At 52.1% G+C, this 16,794-nt stretch overlaps 1 protein-coding gene across 10 annotated transcripts in view; it reads right to left on the bottom strand.

Moving 5' to 3' along the window:
* LOC144144961 (protein lev-9-like) overlaps positions 1 to 16,794 on the bottom strand; it is a 300,769-nt gene that overhangs the window by 63,580 nt on the left and 220,395 nt on the right. For 8 of the 10 annotated variants that reach the window (XM_077676464.1, XM_077676468.1, XM_077676483.1 and 5 more), the window contains one exon: positions 11,268 to 11,405. The exons of 1 other annotated variant lie outside the window; for it this stretch is intronic. In XM_077676464.1, coding sequence (XP_077532590.1) covers positions 11,268 to 11,405 — 138 coding nt within the window. Of the gene's footprint in view, positions 1 to 68; positions 214 to 11,267; positions 11,406 to 16,794 lie in introns of those variants that run through there. One more of the 10 variants, XM_077676523.1, reaches the window with a different exon arrangement.

Here is a 16,794-nt window from a genome sequence, read left to right as displayed (position 1 = left end):
GCGTTGAATCCCGCGATCAGATCAATTGGGCACAGAAAGATGGAGTTCAACACAGAAAAGGAAATGAGGTCGTAGAATAGCTATCACTTTTTAAATGCAGAGCATTTCAGTAACTCACGATGTCACCCGCGTTGGCGTCCGTAGTCCGCATCGCTCCCCCTACACTATATAAAGAAATAATACTTACCGGCGCCAGGTTTCGATCCCACGACTCTGCGGGCGGAACGCAAGGTGCACGTCGCTCTAACCACTGCGCCACAAAGCTTTTTTTTTTTTTTTTTATTGCCTGCTTGGCTCTCTCTCTCTCATTGCCTGCTTGGCGACAACACAACACGCACTGTTCAGTACACAAATTACTAGCTCCAGCCATCAATCGGCTGAAGGGAGTGGCTTAAAACATCTTAAATTGCGCTAGAACATCCAGAATGGGTAACCACTCAGGCTCTTCCGGCATCACTCGATAAACTTCTCTTATATAAGCAACGCTTTCAATGAAGTACTCTCGCACTGTACGAGCATCCTCTTCGGCATTTTGAACCGCCATGCGAGTTTTCCACATAGAATGCAGACTAAGTGCCATGAACATATCATAGGGCACGCCTCCATCGTTGTTTACGGGCAAAAAGCGAATGCCATAAGGCGTTAATGGTAAGTCTTTTTTCAGGGTTCGTTGGAGGATGTCCCAGTGAAACACCGCACCCGAACAGTCCAGAAAGATGTGCTCAATTGTTTCCAGCTTTTGGCATAGTCTACAGTTAAGTGTCCATGGGTGTACATATAGTCCTTTTTCCTGCAGCCAGGGTTTTACTGGAAGCGTGCCGCTATGAAGTTTAAAGAAGAAAGATTTAACAGATGAACGTACTGGCATTCGTTTCACTCTTTTTAGAACATCTTTTCCTGAACCCACTGCATATAACTGACGATAAACCGGAACAGGCAGACACACATCAATCATATCTTTGTACAAACGTTTTCGCGGTACACTACTCAAATACTCCAAGGAAAACCTAACCCTTAAAATCCTAAAAGCATCCACAACTTCCCGCAAGAACCCACGCACACGTACACATCGCATTTCAGAAGTTGAAACTACATAGTCTGGAATGACATCACGTAGTCGGGCTTGTACCACAGTACGTAGAAAGCAATCTCTCTGATCTCTCAGAAACATAAACCTAGAAACTATTTGTCGGATAAGCAAACGTGCCAGTCCCAATCCACCACTTTTCACCGAGCGAAACAAATTAGTTCGACTCCTGCGCTCCCAACTTGAGCCCCACAAAAACACCGCAAACACTCTGTGCAGCTTTTGTATGTTCCTTCTTGACATACAAATCGCCTGTAGGACGTACCATACCTTGGCAACAGCAAACACATTACATACTGATGCACGGGCAAACATTGACAGATCCCTTCCCCCCCATTGTGTTAATTTCTCTCTAACTCTATCAGTTTCTCCGTCCCAGTACTCTCTAACATCCTGGTGGTTTTCAAGGGGGATGCCCAGATACCTGGCCGGAGTTGTCGTCCAAGGCATGTTCTCGAAAAACACTGGCTTACTTTGCCAGTCACCATGCCAAAATCCTATGCACTTGTTCCAGTGAACTGCACTGGCAGACAACTCGCAAAATCGCTTTAGATCGTTCACCACCTCCCTCACACTTTTCCTATCACTACAAAAAACAGCGATGTCATCGGCATATGACAAAATTTTAACTTCACTGCAGTGCAAACGGAATCCGTGTATACTTTCATTTTGAAGAATCTTTAAACAAAAGGGTTCAAGATAAATCGCAAACAACTGCGCCACAAAGCCGACACAGAGTAGAAGGTTACGAACGCGCCTTATATCATTGACTCATTCAACCGTCGGCCACAGGTGCGCCCTCTCCCCCGCGTCCTCCTCGCCTTCTCTGCGCTCGCAACACCCTCTCTCGCCGCGTTCGGTTCGCGCGCAAGAACAGGTGGGGGCGCTCGCATCGCGCTCTCTCGCCGCGGTCGGTTCGCGCTTAAACCACATATCGGTCGCTAACATCTGTGGCGTGATCGTGACGTCAACAGCACGCGTTCGTGTGGTGGCGCGATTTCGGCGCTATAACACTCTCTCGCGAGGGGCATTGGATTGGATTCGATTGGATTGGCTTGGATTGGCTTGGCTTGGATTAAAGTGGATTGTGTTGGATTGTGTTGCGTCATAGCCGCTCCACATTGCGTCATAGCCGCGGCAGGGGGCTCAGGCACGTTTCAGGTTTCACCATCGACTTCATCGACAATGTCTACGCTGGAAGACAACAATTACAACAACAACAACAACCAATACGTAATCCATACGACTTTCAGGCGCGCACCCCGCGGAAATGCTCTGCATTTGATCGTGCCCCTCGCGAGGGGGATGTTTGCATAATGCGTCGACGCGGGCGACTTTCGTGTAAAAACCGTTGATAATGCAATTAATGTATTTTTCCTGAGTCTGCGAAGCTATTTCGCTATTTCACTAGGACTTCGATGGATGGCAAAACGTTTATTGAGCTTAAAGGGAAGGAGTATAAGGGCGTGGTTAGCCTCCTAAGTCCAGGAAGCCTCTTGTCCGGGCTGCCTCCAGTGCGCGCCGCACCAGGGTGACCTAGCGCTCCGGTGCGGAGCTGGTCAGCTCGGACTCCCACTGCTCAAGCGGGATCCACACGACGGAGAAACCCTCTCACGGACGCGGACGGATATGTGACGTCAACAGCACGTGACCGGTTTATCCGGCCTGGCGGCGCATCCACACGTGCGGAGCTACGCGGAGTGACTAGCAGACGACAGCGCCGAGGAACAGGTTCCATTCCCCGCCGAGGGCCACCGCCGTCGAGCGAAAACATGCGGAGGCATTTTCTTTCGCGGAGCCACCGCGGGCTATCCCCACCGAGGGGCGGAGCCTAAAACCGGTCACGTGAGCGGGTCCCGCGGGCCAAAAAGAGCGGGTTTCTCCGTCGTGTGAATCCCGCTTCAAGGGAAGGAAAGGGGTGGGGATGTGGGTGTTGGGGGCAGGAGAAGACGAGGTGGTAGGTGTTGAGAGGGATGTGACAATGGGGGCAGTCGGGTGGCAAGAGAGAATTGGAAATGTGGGATAGAATGATGCGGTTAAAGTATGTTTCGGTCTGTAGTCGGCGGAGGATGTAGGCCTGTTGGGCGGTGAGGGAAGGGGGGGGGCGGGTATCGCCGTCGGGAGTTTGTGTGGTGGGAGAGAATGGAGTTGTACGTGGGGTCGAGAGGTGTGAGGGCTGCTGGGTCTGGGGGTGGGGGAGTTATTTGGTCGAGGCTAGGCGTGGGAAGTGCCCGGGTAATGAGTGCGCGGGCTGCGGCATGGGCCGCCTCATTCCCTGCCAGGCCGGAGTGGCCGGGGGTCCAGACAATGGAGAGGTCAATGTCTTCAGGGAGGCGTTGAAGGAGGTAAATGGCTGCTGGCGGGGCGAGGCCGGCTTGGTAGAGGCGGCACGCTTGCTGCGAGTCGGTTATTATGGTCAGATAGGGTTGGTGGCAGTGGGTCAGGGCAGCGTGGGCGATGGCGAGGGACTCGGCGGTGAGCGTGGGGATGTGGCGATAGGAGGCCGCGGTGGGGAGGCGGCCCTCGTTGTAAAGGACTGCGATGTTGGTGCTGTGGCGGGTTGAGGACTGCGCTATGTCGGTATAGCGTGTGTTGGGATCCGAGCCGTAGCGTTTTTCGAGGAATCGGACGCGGGCGTTGCGGCGGCCTTGGTTGTAGATGGGGTGCATATGCTTGAGGACGGGAGGGACGTGGATGCGTTGACGAATGGAGAGGGGAATATGTTGGGGCGCGTGTGGGGTGGCAGGGGCCGTGCGTCCGATGACCTGAAGTACTCGTCGACCAGCCGGTGTGAGGGAGAGTCGGTGCAGGTGGGAAGTGCGTTGGGCTTCCAAGATTTCTGTGAGGGTGTTGTGGAGGCCAAGCTGGAGGAGGCGTGTGTTGGAAGTGTAGGTAGGGAGGCCTAAGGCTGCTTTGTAGGTCTTGCGGATCAGAGCGTCCAGATTGCTAGCTTCCTGTGTCTTGAGGTTGACGAAAGGGCAGCTGTATGTACGGCGACTGATGAGGAGGGCTTGAACGAATTTGCAGGTGACGGATTTTTTGAGGCCGTAGGTGGAGCCGCGGATGCGCCGAATGAGGTGCGTAAGTTGGGTGATTGTTTTGTGGAGCTGTGGGAGAAGAATTGCGCCGGAGACGTCGTAGTGAAGAGGAACTCCAAGTACCCGAAGGGAGGTGACTTGGGGAATGGGAGAGCCGTGGATGGTCACCTGTGGGTCCGGGGTGGGTTGTGGGGGGCGGCCGCTGGTGCGGGCTGGGAGAACGAGGAGGGCAGACTTGCTTGATTCGACCATTAGGCCGCTGGGGTGGACGTAGGCGACAGTGGTGTCGATGGCTTGCTGGAGGGCGTCTTGTTGCGCGCCGCTGGAGCCACTGGAAGTCCATATAGTGAGGTCATCGGCATAAAGCGCATGGTAGATACCGGGGATGGCATTCAGGAGACTGGGGAGGTGGAGGAGGGCGATGTTAAAGAGTAGGGGGGAAATAACGGAGCCTTGCGGTGTGCCTTTGGCAGGGGTGTGGAAGGTAGGGGATTGGAGAGGGCCGAGCCGGAGGGTGGCAGTGCGGTCCCGCAGGAACGCGGAGACGAATTGGTAGGCGCGGTGGCCGCAACCGGTGTGATTGAGGTTATCGAGGATGGCTTGGTGCGTAACGTTGTCGAAGGCCCCTTTGGCATCGAGGGTGAGGAGTGTTTTGGGTGTGTCACGGCTGAGGTGGTCGAGGAGCTGTTCTTTTATTTGTATAAGGACGTCTTGGGTGGAGAGATGTTGGCGGAAACCGAACATGGTAAGGGGGTACAGGTTACGGTCTTCGAGGTAGGTGGAGAGGCGCTGGAGAACTAGGTGTTCATAGATCTTGCCGAGGTAGGAGGTGAGGGCGATGGGTCGGAGGGTGGTGACGGAGACAGGTTTGTTGCGCTTGGGGATAAGGGTGATGTCTGAGTGGCGCCACTGTGAGGGGTACGTGCCGGCTTCCCAGTTGCTGTTGTAATAGGTGAGGAGGTCTTCAAGGGTGTCGCCCGGGAGGTTGCGGATAGTTCTATAGTGATGTGGTCTCTGCCAGGGGTGGTGTTGCGAGTGAGGCGGGGAAGAATGGCGTGGAGTTCGGTCATGGTGAAGGGGAGGTTCATGTCGGCGTTGGGGCGTCCGGTGTATTGTAGGTTCGGGGCAGGGGGATGAGTGACCGGATCACCAAAGAGATGCTGCCTGATGGTGCGGAGAAGCTCGCGAGGGGGTTGCGAATGGATGCGGTGCATTAATTGACGTTGAGTAGAGTGGTTGTCCAGGAGGGAGCGGAGGAGGTGCCAGGTCTTGCGGGTGTGGAGGGTACCTTGCAGGCGGGTGCAGAAGTCCCGCCAGTTTTGGTTGTGAAGCTGGCTGGAGTACGTTTCGATCTCTTGGTTCAGGCGGGCTATACGTTTTCTGAGGGTGTGGTTGTGGCGTTGGCGCTTCCATCTTTTAGAAAGGCCCCGACGGGCATCCCACATGTGGAGGAGGTGTGGATCAGCCGCCGGCGTGGCGTCTGTGAGGGCTATAGATTGAGTGTTGGCGCAAACCCTCTGTTCTAGGGCCTGTGCCCAGTCGTTCAGGTTGTCGCCAATGGGTGGTAAGGAGGTGGGATCCTTGCGAAAGTTGCGCAATTTCGGGAGGCGTGCGGTGCCTCTGCGGAGGGGTTTGTGAACGAAGGGTACGCGGAGAGTTATGAGGTAGTGATCGCTGCCGAGGTTTTCGTCAAGCTGGTGCCACTGGGCTGTGGGGCAGTGTCTGGTGAAGGTCAGATCGGGTATGGTGTCACGGCTAACACTATTGCCGGTTCTAGTCGGGACGGTTAGGTCGTTTTGGAGGACAAGGTGATGATTTTGGCTGGCCCGGAGCAGCGCAGTACCCTTCTTCGAGACGTAGCGGTAGCCCCAAGTCACGTGAGGGGCATTGAAGTCACCAAGGACAAGAAGGGGGTGGGATCCAGCTATCTGTACCGCTTCTTGAAAGAGGGGTTCTATGGTCTTGAGGTGGTCGTTGGGGGGGGGGGGCTGTAGATGTTGAGGATATATACGCTCGGGCGTGTGGGGCGAGTCGAGATGATTTCGACGAAGGTGTGGGGGATGGTTTGGCTGAGGCGGTGCGGTTGTGCCGGGTGGGAGTTATGAACGAGGATGGCCGTGCGTGATTGGGGATCTTGCGTGAAGGCGTTGTATTGTGATAGGCGGGGGTGGAGGTGTTGGTTTCCTGCAGGGCGATGGCATCGGGGGGGGGGGGTCGTTTTGGGTGAAGAGGGAGAGTTGATGACGTTTGCTGTTGAACGAGCGGCAGTTCCATTGATAGACAGTTATGGTGTGAATGGGGATGTTAGGCATGATACGGGTGGTGCTTGGGTTTCTTGGGGGGACTATCAGTGGAAAGGGAGAGGCTGCCCGGGTTGCGTTGGAGGGCGAGTTCGAATTTGGCTTGGCGTTCTGTGAGAAGTTGGAAGCTCTTGACGAGAGGAGCATGAGTTTGAGCTTGGGCGTTTAAAACTTTTGCTATGGCATCTTCAATTTGGGCGGCCATGCGTGCACTGACAATTTCAGTTACACGTTCGATGATGCGGTCCTCGGAGAGGGGGGGAGGGATGGGCTGGGGACGGGGGAGTCGCATGAGGGTGTCAACTTGTTTTGTAAGTTCGTCAAGTTGTTTTTGGAAGTGTTGTTGGAATTTTTCGAGGGCGGCGGTGAGTGGGTCGGGGGAGGAAGAAGGGTGCGACGGGTTAGGGGGTGGTGGTGTTGGAGCAGTGGGAGGCGCGAGTAATTTAGCTGACCAGCTCACCTGTGGTAGGGGAGGCCCAGTAGGGTGTTGGTTGAGCGATGCCTGCGGTGGCGGGAGCCACGGGAGTTCGTGGGCATCAGTGCTCGGTCGGCTGGAGGTCTTGGTCAAGTTAAGCGGGCGCTGCTTAGATGGTGGAGGAGTGGGTCGGTAGCGCTTGGGGCAATCGCGGTGGGCCGTTGGGTGGGGCCCGCCGCACAGCTTGTAGCGAGGAGTGCAGGTGTGTTGCGGTGTCGGATCGGGAGTGCCGCAGCTGTGGCACCGTGGCTTGTCGGGATGCGGGCAGACATCTTGGCGGTGCCCGATATCGCCGCAACATGAGCAGGTTTGGAGGGCTCGGCGGTATGGTCGGCAGCGGATCATTTCGCAGTCAAACTTAATATAGTAAGGAATGCGGGTTCTGGCGAAGGTGAGGAGAGCGGGCCTGGTTTTGCCCATAATGCGGGCATGGATGAGGTACGGGCGGTTCGTAGCCGTGAGTTCTTTAAGTTGCTCCTGAGTGAGACCCTCAGGGACTCCGTGAATTACGCCACGTGCAGTGCCTGGCGGGGGCTTCATGTAGGTGGTGACAGCGTAGGTGGTCTGGCGGAGAGTTAGTTCGGTTATTCTGAAGAGTCGGTCGGCGGGTCGGAAGTACCAGCCACGATGAGGTTGGTGTTGGGTTGCGCTTGGAGGGTGACGAGGGTGCGGAAGGTCGAGTCGGGTATGTTACTTGCGGCGGCGAGACCTCGCGCTAGGTCGCTGGTCGACCAGTCGCCGACACGAAGGCCGTCATGTGGGCGGACGACAGTGAGGTAGTGGGTCGGCGGGAAGCGCGGTGGTGGTATGGTACGCACCGCTTTTGGAGGCGTCTCGGTTGCAGGGGGTGACGTAGGCGTAGATGTTGACGGCTTCTTTCGGCGTGCGTAGATGACCTCCATCCAGGGGTTCGGGCGGGGGCACGTTCGGCCGCTGAGGTGGTCATAGTCCATTTGTTGAGCGGCGTCTTCTTCGGTTGAGGTGGCGGGCGGCGGGTTGGTGCTTGGCGGCGGGAGATCGACGCCGGCGTCGGCAGGCGTGGGTTCACTCTGGGAGTCAGACCCCGTTTCCATCTCAGTGGAGGAGGCGGGTGGCATGTGTTGCACGTGCTCCGGTGGCGTGGCGGAGGGCGCGAGCAGGTGTTCTTGCTGCGGCATGGCTGGAGAGCGGCCGCTCGCGCTAGGCCAGAAGGTAGGCCCAGCAGCGGCGGTGACGCTGGCAGACTTCGCGGTTGGCTTGTGTCGCTGCTGATGGTCGGAGTGGGCCAAGCGTGGTGTCCGTCGGTTTCTGAGATGCTTAGGAATCGATCGATGGTGGTGGCTAGCGCGTGCACGTCGAGTGATCGTGTATAGAAGGCGAAAAGCGGGAGTCGAAACGGGGCGCGGGCGCCTGTGTCGGCCCCCTGGCGGCGATACTCTTCACTAGGACGTAACAATATATTTCGGGATCAGGGGTAAGCAGTGTCGAATGCGTATTTCAACCTTTGAGATGTAGTACAAGATGTCATGAAATATCATAACTCAGCTAAAAGGGCACCGATCCCGTTGTAATTCTGATAATTCTAGGATTACGCCGAAGTGATTGATTTATGGTGGGTTTTAACGCGCCTTAGCTCCACTTAGGTTATGAGGCTCGCTGTAATGGAGGGCGAGCCTCATAGCCAAATTAACGTAATCCGGAGAGTCATATTGGAGGGCTCCGGATTAATTTTGCCCCCCTGGAAATTATTAAAGCGTGTCGAAATCTCGCCACACGGGCGTTTTCGCGTTTAATCTACATCAGAAAAAAAGCCCCTGTGGCCGGCATCGCATCCGCGTCCTTGGGCTCAGCGGCAACGCCTAAGCCACTGATCCACCACGACGGGTGGATCAGTGCCCAAACCAGGGAACATAATCCCAGGTGTCGACATTTTTTTTATTTCTTAGCACACGTGTTCGTGAACATCACGCCGAAAGGCTGAAAATTTGGAGCTTCTTTTTCTGGGCAGCTGTTTATGTGATGTGAACCCCTGGGCCCGCTTTCTCGAACAAACTGTTCGTAGTCTAACCATTCTGGCAGTCTAGTCTAGCTCACGGACTACAATAAGTGGGCGAGTTGGATTCAGACTGGAGCGCTTTTCCGACAGCGCACACGCTAGGCTACAGAGCAGCCTTATATATAGACCAACTTCCAACGAGGGCGCCGCCATCTTGCGTGCGCAGCGCCCTCTGGTAGCTGGTGGATTTGCCGGCTTGGGCGGTTGCTCCGTGGCCTGCGGGCGCCAGCTGCGTCTCGGCGAAGTTTTCGTTGTAGCGCGTTATACGCCCCCTTCCGTAACTTACTTTACGTGGGAAAGTTGTTTCACAGGACCATTTTAGCGATCTGGTTAAAACTGGCGGCTTTTTGGGCCACGGATGAGCTGAAATTCGTCTCGAGGTAGCGTGGTCCTCGGTGGGTAAACGACGCCGTGTCGAACATACGTTTGCAATACATCGCACAAGTTTTTTTTGTTTGTGTGTGTGTCTGGGATCGCACATATAGGGTATTTTGATCTTTTGCTATAAAAGCGGATGTTTGTAAGAACGATCTAACCGTGATATGCCCGGCGCCCATGGTCAACAAGCAGAAGCGCGTGTCAGTGTAACAGACTGCTGGTTCAAATCCCTCTAGGGTGTAATACAGGCTGTTCTGGGTGAACTTAGTAAGAATTTTGCATATTATATAGTTTCTATTCAATCTTATCGATATATTAACACCTCACCCTCAGCCATCACTGCCGCCAACTATAAACGAAAATTCCTCTGCAGAATTCCAAGCTGCTCGGCAGCAGAATTTAGCCGTGAAACTAACGCGCAACATAAATTAAATAAACAAAACAGCTCCCGGAGAGCGCTTTATGAGGAATTATTAAGCGTCCGCTGTTCGGAAGCCAGACAAGCGTTCGCTTTTGCGTTGCTTAGTTTGATGTTGCCGGCAAAGAGACATCCCATTTTGGCAATAGACCGAACTCTTGGCTGGGGTGAGTGAGTGAACAACATTATATTGCCCAAGTAGGGGACAGGGGATCAAGGGAGGCGGAATCCTCTTCAGTAGCCCCCCCCCCCCCCCCCCCATCAGATTGGCTGTACAAATGGAGATCCTAGGGAGTTAGTAGTCACTGTGAAAATCGCCAAGGCCAGCTCCCATAATAGTTCGAGCTGGGTAGGCCGCATTGTGACCGCAGCAACGGTGGTGATGCAACGGTGGTGATGGTGGTACCACCCACGGCACGGGCAAATTTCAGTGACACATTTCAGTTTGGAAACAAGGTACGGATAAGGACAGATAAACCGTTATTTTCTATTCAGCCGCGGCTAGGTGCTAACCGCTGCAAGCTTTCGGGCACAGCTACTAAGCGGTGGCTGTAATCTGAAGAGGTAATAAAGTTGCCTAGCTTTTTTGGGGCTGCTTATTCCTCTAGGCCGAAGAGGCATTCGAACTGCGAGAATTAGAGCTGGAATGAAGCACGATTGCGACAATTGCGTCCGCTACCGTGAAAACAGGACTCGGTATACGCGAGACACCGATGACATTTCGGTAGCGAACCATCGATTAAGTTTTTGCTATCTTCCCTACGAGCAGTGGCTGGCACGGCTGACCAGCTCCGACCTCTACTTCCAGCGTAGCCTGGTGGAGAGGGCCCGGACTAGAGGAAACCCCCAGCAGGCGGGTGCCCAGACACCGGCACTGAATGCTCGCTTAAAAGAGTTTACTCCTCCCCCTCCTTCCTGCCTCATTGTGACGTCAACCTGTAGCAAAAATAACTGCTGCCCCAGGCGCAGAGACCATTACATGTTGCCCAAATTTTCTGCCACTACTCCAAAGTCGGTGTACAGAAAGAGCTCAGCAGAACAAATTTGCAATATCTTGTGTGCTTTGAAGTGCGGAACTCACAGGCTACCAGTCTGGCTCATTTATTAGCAACATTTCATTAAAACAATGCATAAATTAGTGACAAACGCCCCCGCGCGGTGAGTACAAAGCACCGTCAACTTACCTGCCTCGACCTCAACGCAATAATGAGGTTGAGGTATAGTTAAGCTGGAAATAACTATGACTTGAGTTTGAGGTTTTGTAAAAGCTCGTGAGCTAATTGCCCTCCTGCATCAAGTGAGATCTTAAATAAAGGTGCACCTTCCAGCGACGTGTCTTACTACAGATCAACACGCACCTATGTCCCGATTGGTGTGCCTTGTTATCTGCTGACGTACTGCCCGTCTATGTCATGCGATTAACAGAATAGAATGCATGAGATTCAGTCTTCGTCTCCTACCGAAAAATTAAACGGAAAGTTCTGGTGGTACTTGAAGCTCTCCCTGTTAGATAGACAGAACACGATGAGTACTTACAGAGTGCCTTCACGGCGATCGACCGTGAGTGCCTTCCTTCCTGTTTTGCGTGGCGACAGATGACTTGCGTCCGCACCCCATGAGCGAGCATGAAGGTTGCCTGCGCTGCATTCGATCTTGATGGGATGAATCGAGTACCTAGACATAATTGAAGTTCATTATCGCCAGTTCAAGTAGCACCATCGGTAACTTAATATTAGCTGAACATCTTAGCGCAGTTAGTTCAGCTTTTGGCATGAAGTGGCAGGGCGTTCACTAACTGTGCCAACATGGTGGCCAGTGGAGAAAACTTGGACCCTGAAAAACGCAGACAGCCAAGTATCGAAGTTGCTATTACTATTTTATGTTTTCTTCAAATATAAGCGTAAAATATCGGTGTAATTCGCTTTCATACCACCCCTAACCTTATCGGTAACTTCAACATGTGTGTGTGTGTGTGTGTGTGTGTGTGTGTGTGTGTGTGTGTGTGATAGATTAGATAGATAGATTAAATAGATTTGATAGATTAGATTAGATTAGATTAGGATAGAAATATAGATAGATAGATAGATAGATAGATAGATAGATAGATAGATAGATAGATAGATAGATAGATAGATAGATAGATAGATAGATAGATAGATAGATAGATAGATAAATAGATAGACGAGAGAGAGATAGATAGACGAGAGAGAGAGAGAGAGAGCGTTTATTGTGAGCATTTATGGTGTTCCCGTAGGAGTGGTTCCCTCTTCACAGAAATCCATGAGCCGTGGGATAATGGGTGAACAGTGAAAAGTCAACACACACACACACACACACACACACACACACACACACACACACACACACACACACACACACACACACACATACACACACACACACACACACACACACACACACACACACAAACACACACACACACACACACGCACGCACGCACACACACACACACACACACACACACACACAGTGCTTCCCGCACCCTAGTTTTACGCTGTACGGTAAAAATATCAGTTTATTTTATTTCCTTAGTACCTATATTGACTTCGCTCACCCTTCTCCCCCTTCAAGAGGCCTTATATTTTCCTACTGGCGTACCAGTCAGCGAAGCGTCGCATGTGCGCTTGTGCAGCGCTTGTGTGAAGCGACCTTGACTTGGAGCTAGGTACAGTGTACAAACTAACGAAGTAAATAAAGACGCATTCTTCCATTCCCAAACGTGTTGTGGCTTAGTTTCAACTGATCGAGCGAATTGCGACGACCCGTTGGCGGCCGGCGGACTAAACGGTGGGCCAACTGACTCGGTCGTGGAAGGTCGGCGAGCCGTGCAGTAGCGCAGCCAATTGTCAGCTCCTCTCCTGCTGACGTCACACGAAAACGCCACAGAAAATGGGCGAGCGTAAAGAGAGGAGGACAGCATTTTCGAATTGATTTTTCTACGAAATAAATTCGCGTAAACGTGCACAGAGTGGTCGAAACAGGGCCCAGGGACTCCGGACTACAGTTTGCGCTCGTAATCCCGCATTGTTTACAAATCACTTCAGTGTCCCTTTAACACGGTGTAAGAGTATTTTCTTACACCGTGCCCTTTAAGAACGGCACCGGTAGTTGCCGCTGTGCCTTATCACCGTAGCCGGATGTTTCTCCGCGCGGAGCAAGTAGGGCGCTACTGAAATATTTTGAACATGGCGTGAGCCGTTCCCATGTTTTTTTGGACTTAATATGCTTATAAACGACTCCAGTGACGACAAACTGCGTGAGACAAGGCAGACGATATCACGCATTCGTAGCAAACCCCTTTCAAAACGCGCGCGCACTGACGTCACGGGTCCGGCGCTTTGGCGGAGTGATACACTACATGAGGTGGTGCCGTTTATTGGCGGTGAGCGCGAACACAGGCGGCGCTGCGAAGCGCGCCTCCGTGACGTCGGCTTAGGGATTCTCGCATTTGTCGTCTGCTTCACTCAGGCTGGCTCTCCCTGTTGTTTCTTTGCGCTCAGTCAACGTCTGATGCTTGTCCGCACCAGAATTGGCGTGCGGGTAACTTCTTATCTTAGTAATAGGCTTAAAATCGCATACACTAGCTCCTGGTGTCAGTTAAAGTATAGTTTTGGATACCGCTACGGAAGAAACATTGCCGGCGTCGCCCCATTCCTTGCGAAGCCGGTCCTGTCCGGAGCGCGAAGAGTCGGAGCTAGGCGTTAGCTTCTCAATTAAGTAATCTTTCGAACAAAAGGAACAGTCAGCTGCTAATAACCGACAACAGCGAAAATGGAAGCCCAAAACAAATTCTAGGCCTTCACGGCTGTTGGCTTTAGCAGAAGGCATTACGATTCCGGGTGATCATTCCTCGTAACAATATGTAAGGAGGAGGAGGAGGAGGAATAACATTTATTTTTTAAGGGAAAGAGGAGGGGGAAAGGAGAGTGGGTGGTGGCCTCAGTCCAGGCCGCCTTCAGGCCCCCCAGCAGCCCTCGCCCGGGAGATCAGGTACTCCTGATCCTCGAGCTGGAAGCTGGTCAGCCCGTGCTCCCACTGCTCCAATGTAGGTGATGGAATTGGGTTGGGATGTTTGGCGCACTCCCATACGAGGTGATAGGTGGTGTTTGGTGTATTGCATGTTGTGCAGTTGTAGGGAAAAGCAGTTGGTGAAATATGATGCAAAATTGCCATGTTGTAGTAAGTCTGTGTTTGGATTCTGCGCCAGATTCGAGAGTCTTGTGTATTGAGTGATGGGTGAGGAGGAGGGTAAAGGAGGCGCTCCCGGCGATAATGATATAAGATGTCCGTGTATGTTTTTGGGACTGACTGGCTGGGCGAGGCGATTGGAGGTGTGTCGTCGGCCTCCCTTGGGAATGCCCGGTGTAAAATGTCGCGGGCAGCGGCGTGAGCCGCCTCATTCCCCGGGAGGGAGGCATGACCAGGCGTCCAAACAATGTGAATGGTCGGGAGAGTTTTGGCGTGTTTTAGTAGTGTGAGCGCATGCAGAGATATTCGTCCTGATAGGTAATGCCGGCACGCCTGTTGAGAGTCAGTAATGACTGTAATAATTTGCTTTTTGCTGGAGGTGGCCGCTAGGGCGATGGCTGTCTCTTCTGCGACATCGGTGTCGGTTGTTCGGACTGTTGCAGCTGAGATTGATGTCCCTTCGGAACCCACGACCACTGCAACGCACTCAAGCTTGGACTCCATAACACCTTGAGCGAAATTCTGGAAGCGCAACGAGCAAGCCAACTAAATCGACTAACTCTAACTCCAACGGGCCGGGTGGTTCTGGACAAACTGGGCTACCCCATCCCTGCACCATCTAACGCGCCTACCCGGATCCCATTAAACATACGAACCAATATCAAAGTAGCCCCCATTCCAAGACACATGCACCCGGAATACAACAAAGGGAGAAGACAGGCGAGAATAAGATACTTAATCAATAAATTCACCGACAACCCGGATGTATATTATACAGACGTCGCAAGAAATCCCCACCGTCAGGCCCACAATATGTAAGGTAAAACAGTTTTTGCAACCCCGCCGAATGCTCGAACGTGTTGTTTCACATCACTTTACGTTGTCAAAGCATGAAAGTTTGCCGACATGCACTATGGGCTGCAAAAACTGTAGGTTGAGTTCCAAATAACCCACTGTGTATACAGGCGCGTGCTGATTTTATACCAGGCATCTAACCAGTATGTACGTTTATTGAGCAAAACTGGTCACGTCTACGTTAAATATACAGTAACACTATGTTTGTTCAGACCTGGAGGGATATTTCGGTACATTTTCCACAACCATATCTTCCCGATATTCGGATATGCGTTATAGGAAAACTGCACTCAAGAGGAGGAGGAGTAGGAGGGGGAGGAAAAAACTTTATTTTACAATTAAATCGAGCTGGTTAGTGGGCTCGGTCCTCAGTCCAGGACAAGAGAGTAAAAATAATTTCCTTCAATTCATAGAAAGCCATCCCGAGTAGAATAGGATTTGTTCTTTGCGCCTGGAAGGGTTGGAAAACAATAAAGAGCTACTTGGAATTATTATTCCTCGGTTTCTATTCTTGTAATATATGAAGGTATACTATTTATTGCGTTATTTAGCGAGTATATCATGCCTTCAACACCGTAATCATGTCACCATTGTTCGGGTTGAGAGTCAGTTCGTTATGATAACGATATGATTACGATAGAAATGCGGAGCACAAAAGCCGCTTTCGAGTATTGTGAACAACGTTGTTTAGGGCGCGATCGCGGTGGCGTAGCACAAACCTTCTCATTGTATTTGCATGTGAATAAACAAAGCACGCTGCGGATATGCACCTTCTTGCACGCAGCCGTAATGAAGGCCAATTTGTGAAGAAGCGAATGTATGCCATACAACATGAAGGAAATATCCACACGATCTTTGTGAGCCTCCCAATCATCCCAAAACCTCCTAATAAGACATTTGTGACGGCGAGAAAAATTAATGCGTTGGGCAGAAAAAAAGCAAGAAACATTAATCTGATACAAGATAACAACAACGAAAGAAATAGAAGAAAGCCGCTTTATTTCCTGCTCTGCGATGCGCGTGTAGGGGCCGCTGCTTGGTACGTAGCATTAGACTGTTGAGTCTTCATAAGAGCATCTAAAAAATACTGCAGGGAAGCCTACGCATTTTGAATACTTATCGAGGAGCTCTGATCACTGATCCTCGCGAATAAGCTAGAAAGGACGAGTTACACACGATCTTCTGGCCGATGCTCTGAAGAAAGTTGTTCTCTATCTCCTCGTGTGTTGCAAACTTGGGGGGATACAGCTTGATATTATTTAGATGCGTCTGAAGCTTGCAAAATAACTGAGTCACTAGAAATACTCTTTTCAACGCACTACAGCAACAAAGCGGGCGATTTCTAGCACAGGCACTGCTGCCCCTCACAAGCGGAGTGTAGCAGACGACAGCGGCGCGAGTCCCTAAGCCGACGTCATAGCCAGGGGGCGCCACTCAAACATCTCACCGCCAATACGTGCTGTGCGAGCCAACGCGGCGAAGTAACTGCATTTGGCTGTCCTGAGCGTGAACGGCGCCCGTGCACTCTGTGTAAACTTTTGTACGTGCGCAGCCATTGAGCCGGAGAGCCGCCGACGCCGGAGCGTCCGTAAAAACGCGCCTTTATATCGTTGATCATTTATTCGACGCAGAACAGCTTTGCTGGATACAGCGTGGGGAAGCTATTGATTGAAATCTACGGATCAGGTTTTCCTTCTGCATTATTGACAGTCTAGCATTGCATGCATTCTGTGGAACTGTTCTGCATTCGATGTTTTGTAAAAAAAAATGTTGTTCCCCAAGCCATTTGTAGGCCATTTTCAGACGTCTTCAGTATTCATTAAAACTTTCTCTCTCTCTCTCTCTCTCTATTGGGCATGTTGACTGTACCCGTTGAGCTCAACTGTGTGTTACCATTGAAACGTATTGTCCTACTTTATCAGCTACTGACCTCGGGGGTCATTCATACGGCACTTGCGCCAGCTATGTGCCATGGGGCCTCACCCCCGCGAAATGCGCA

This window comes from Haemaphysalis longicornis, unplaced genomic scaffold, assembly GCF_048455015.1.
Source record: "Haemaphysalis longicornis isolate Haplotype H1 unplaced genomic scaffold, Haemaphysalis longicornis Haplotype H1 scaffold_1, whole genome shotgun sequence".
NCBI classification, from domain to species: Eukaryota; Metazoa; Arthropoda; class Arachnida; order Ixodida; family Ixodidae; genus Haemaphysalis; species Haemaphysalis longicornis.
This window is presented reverse-complemented; position numbering and strand designations above follow the sequence as displayed.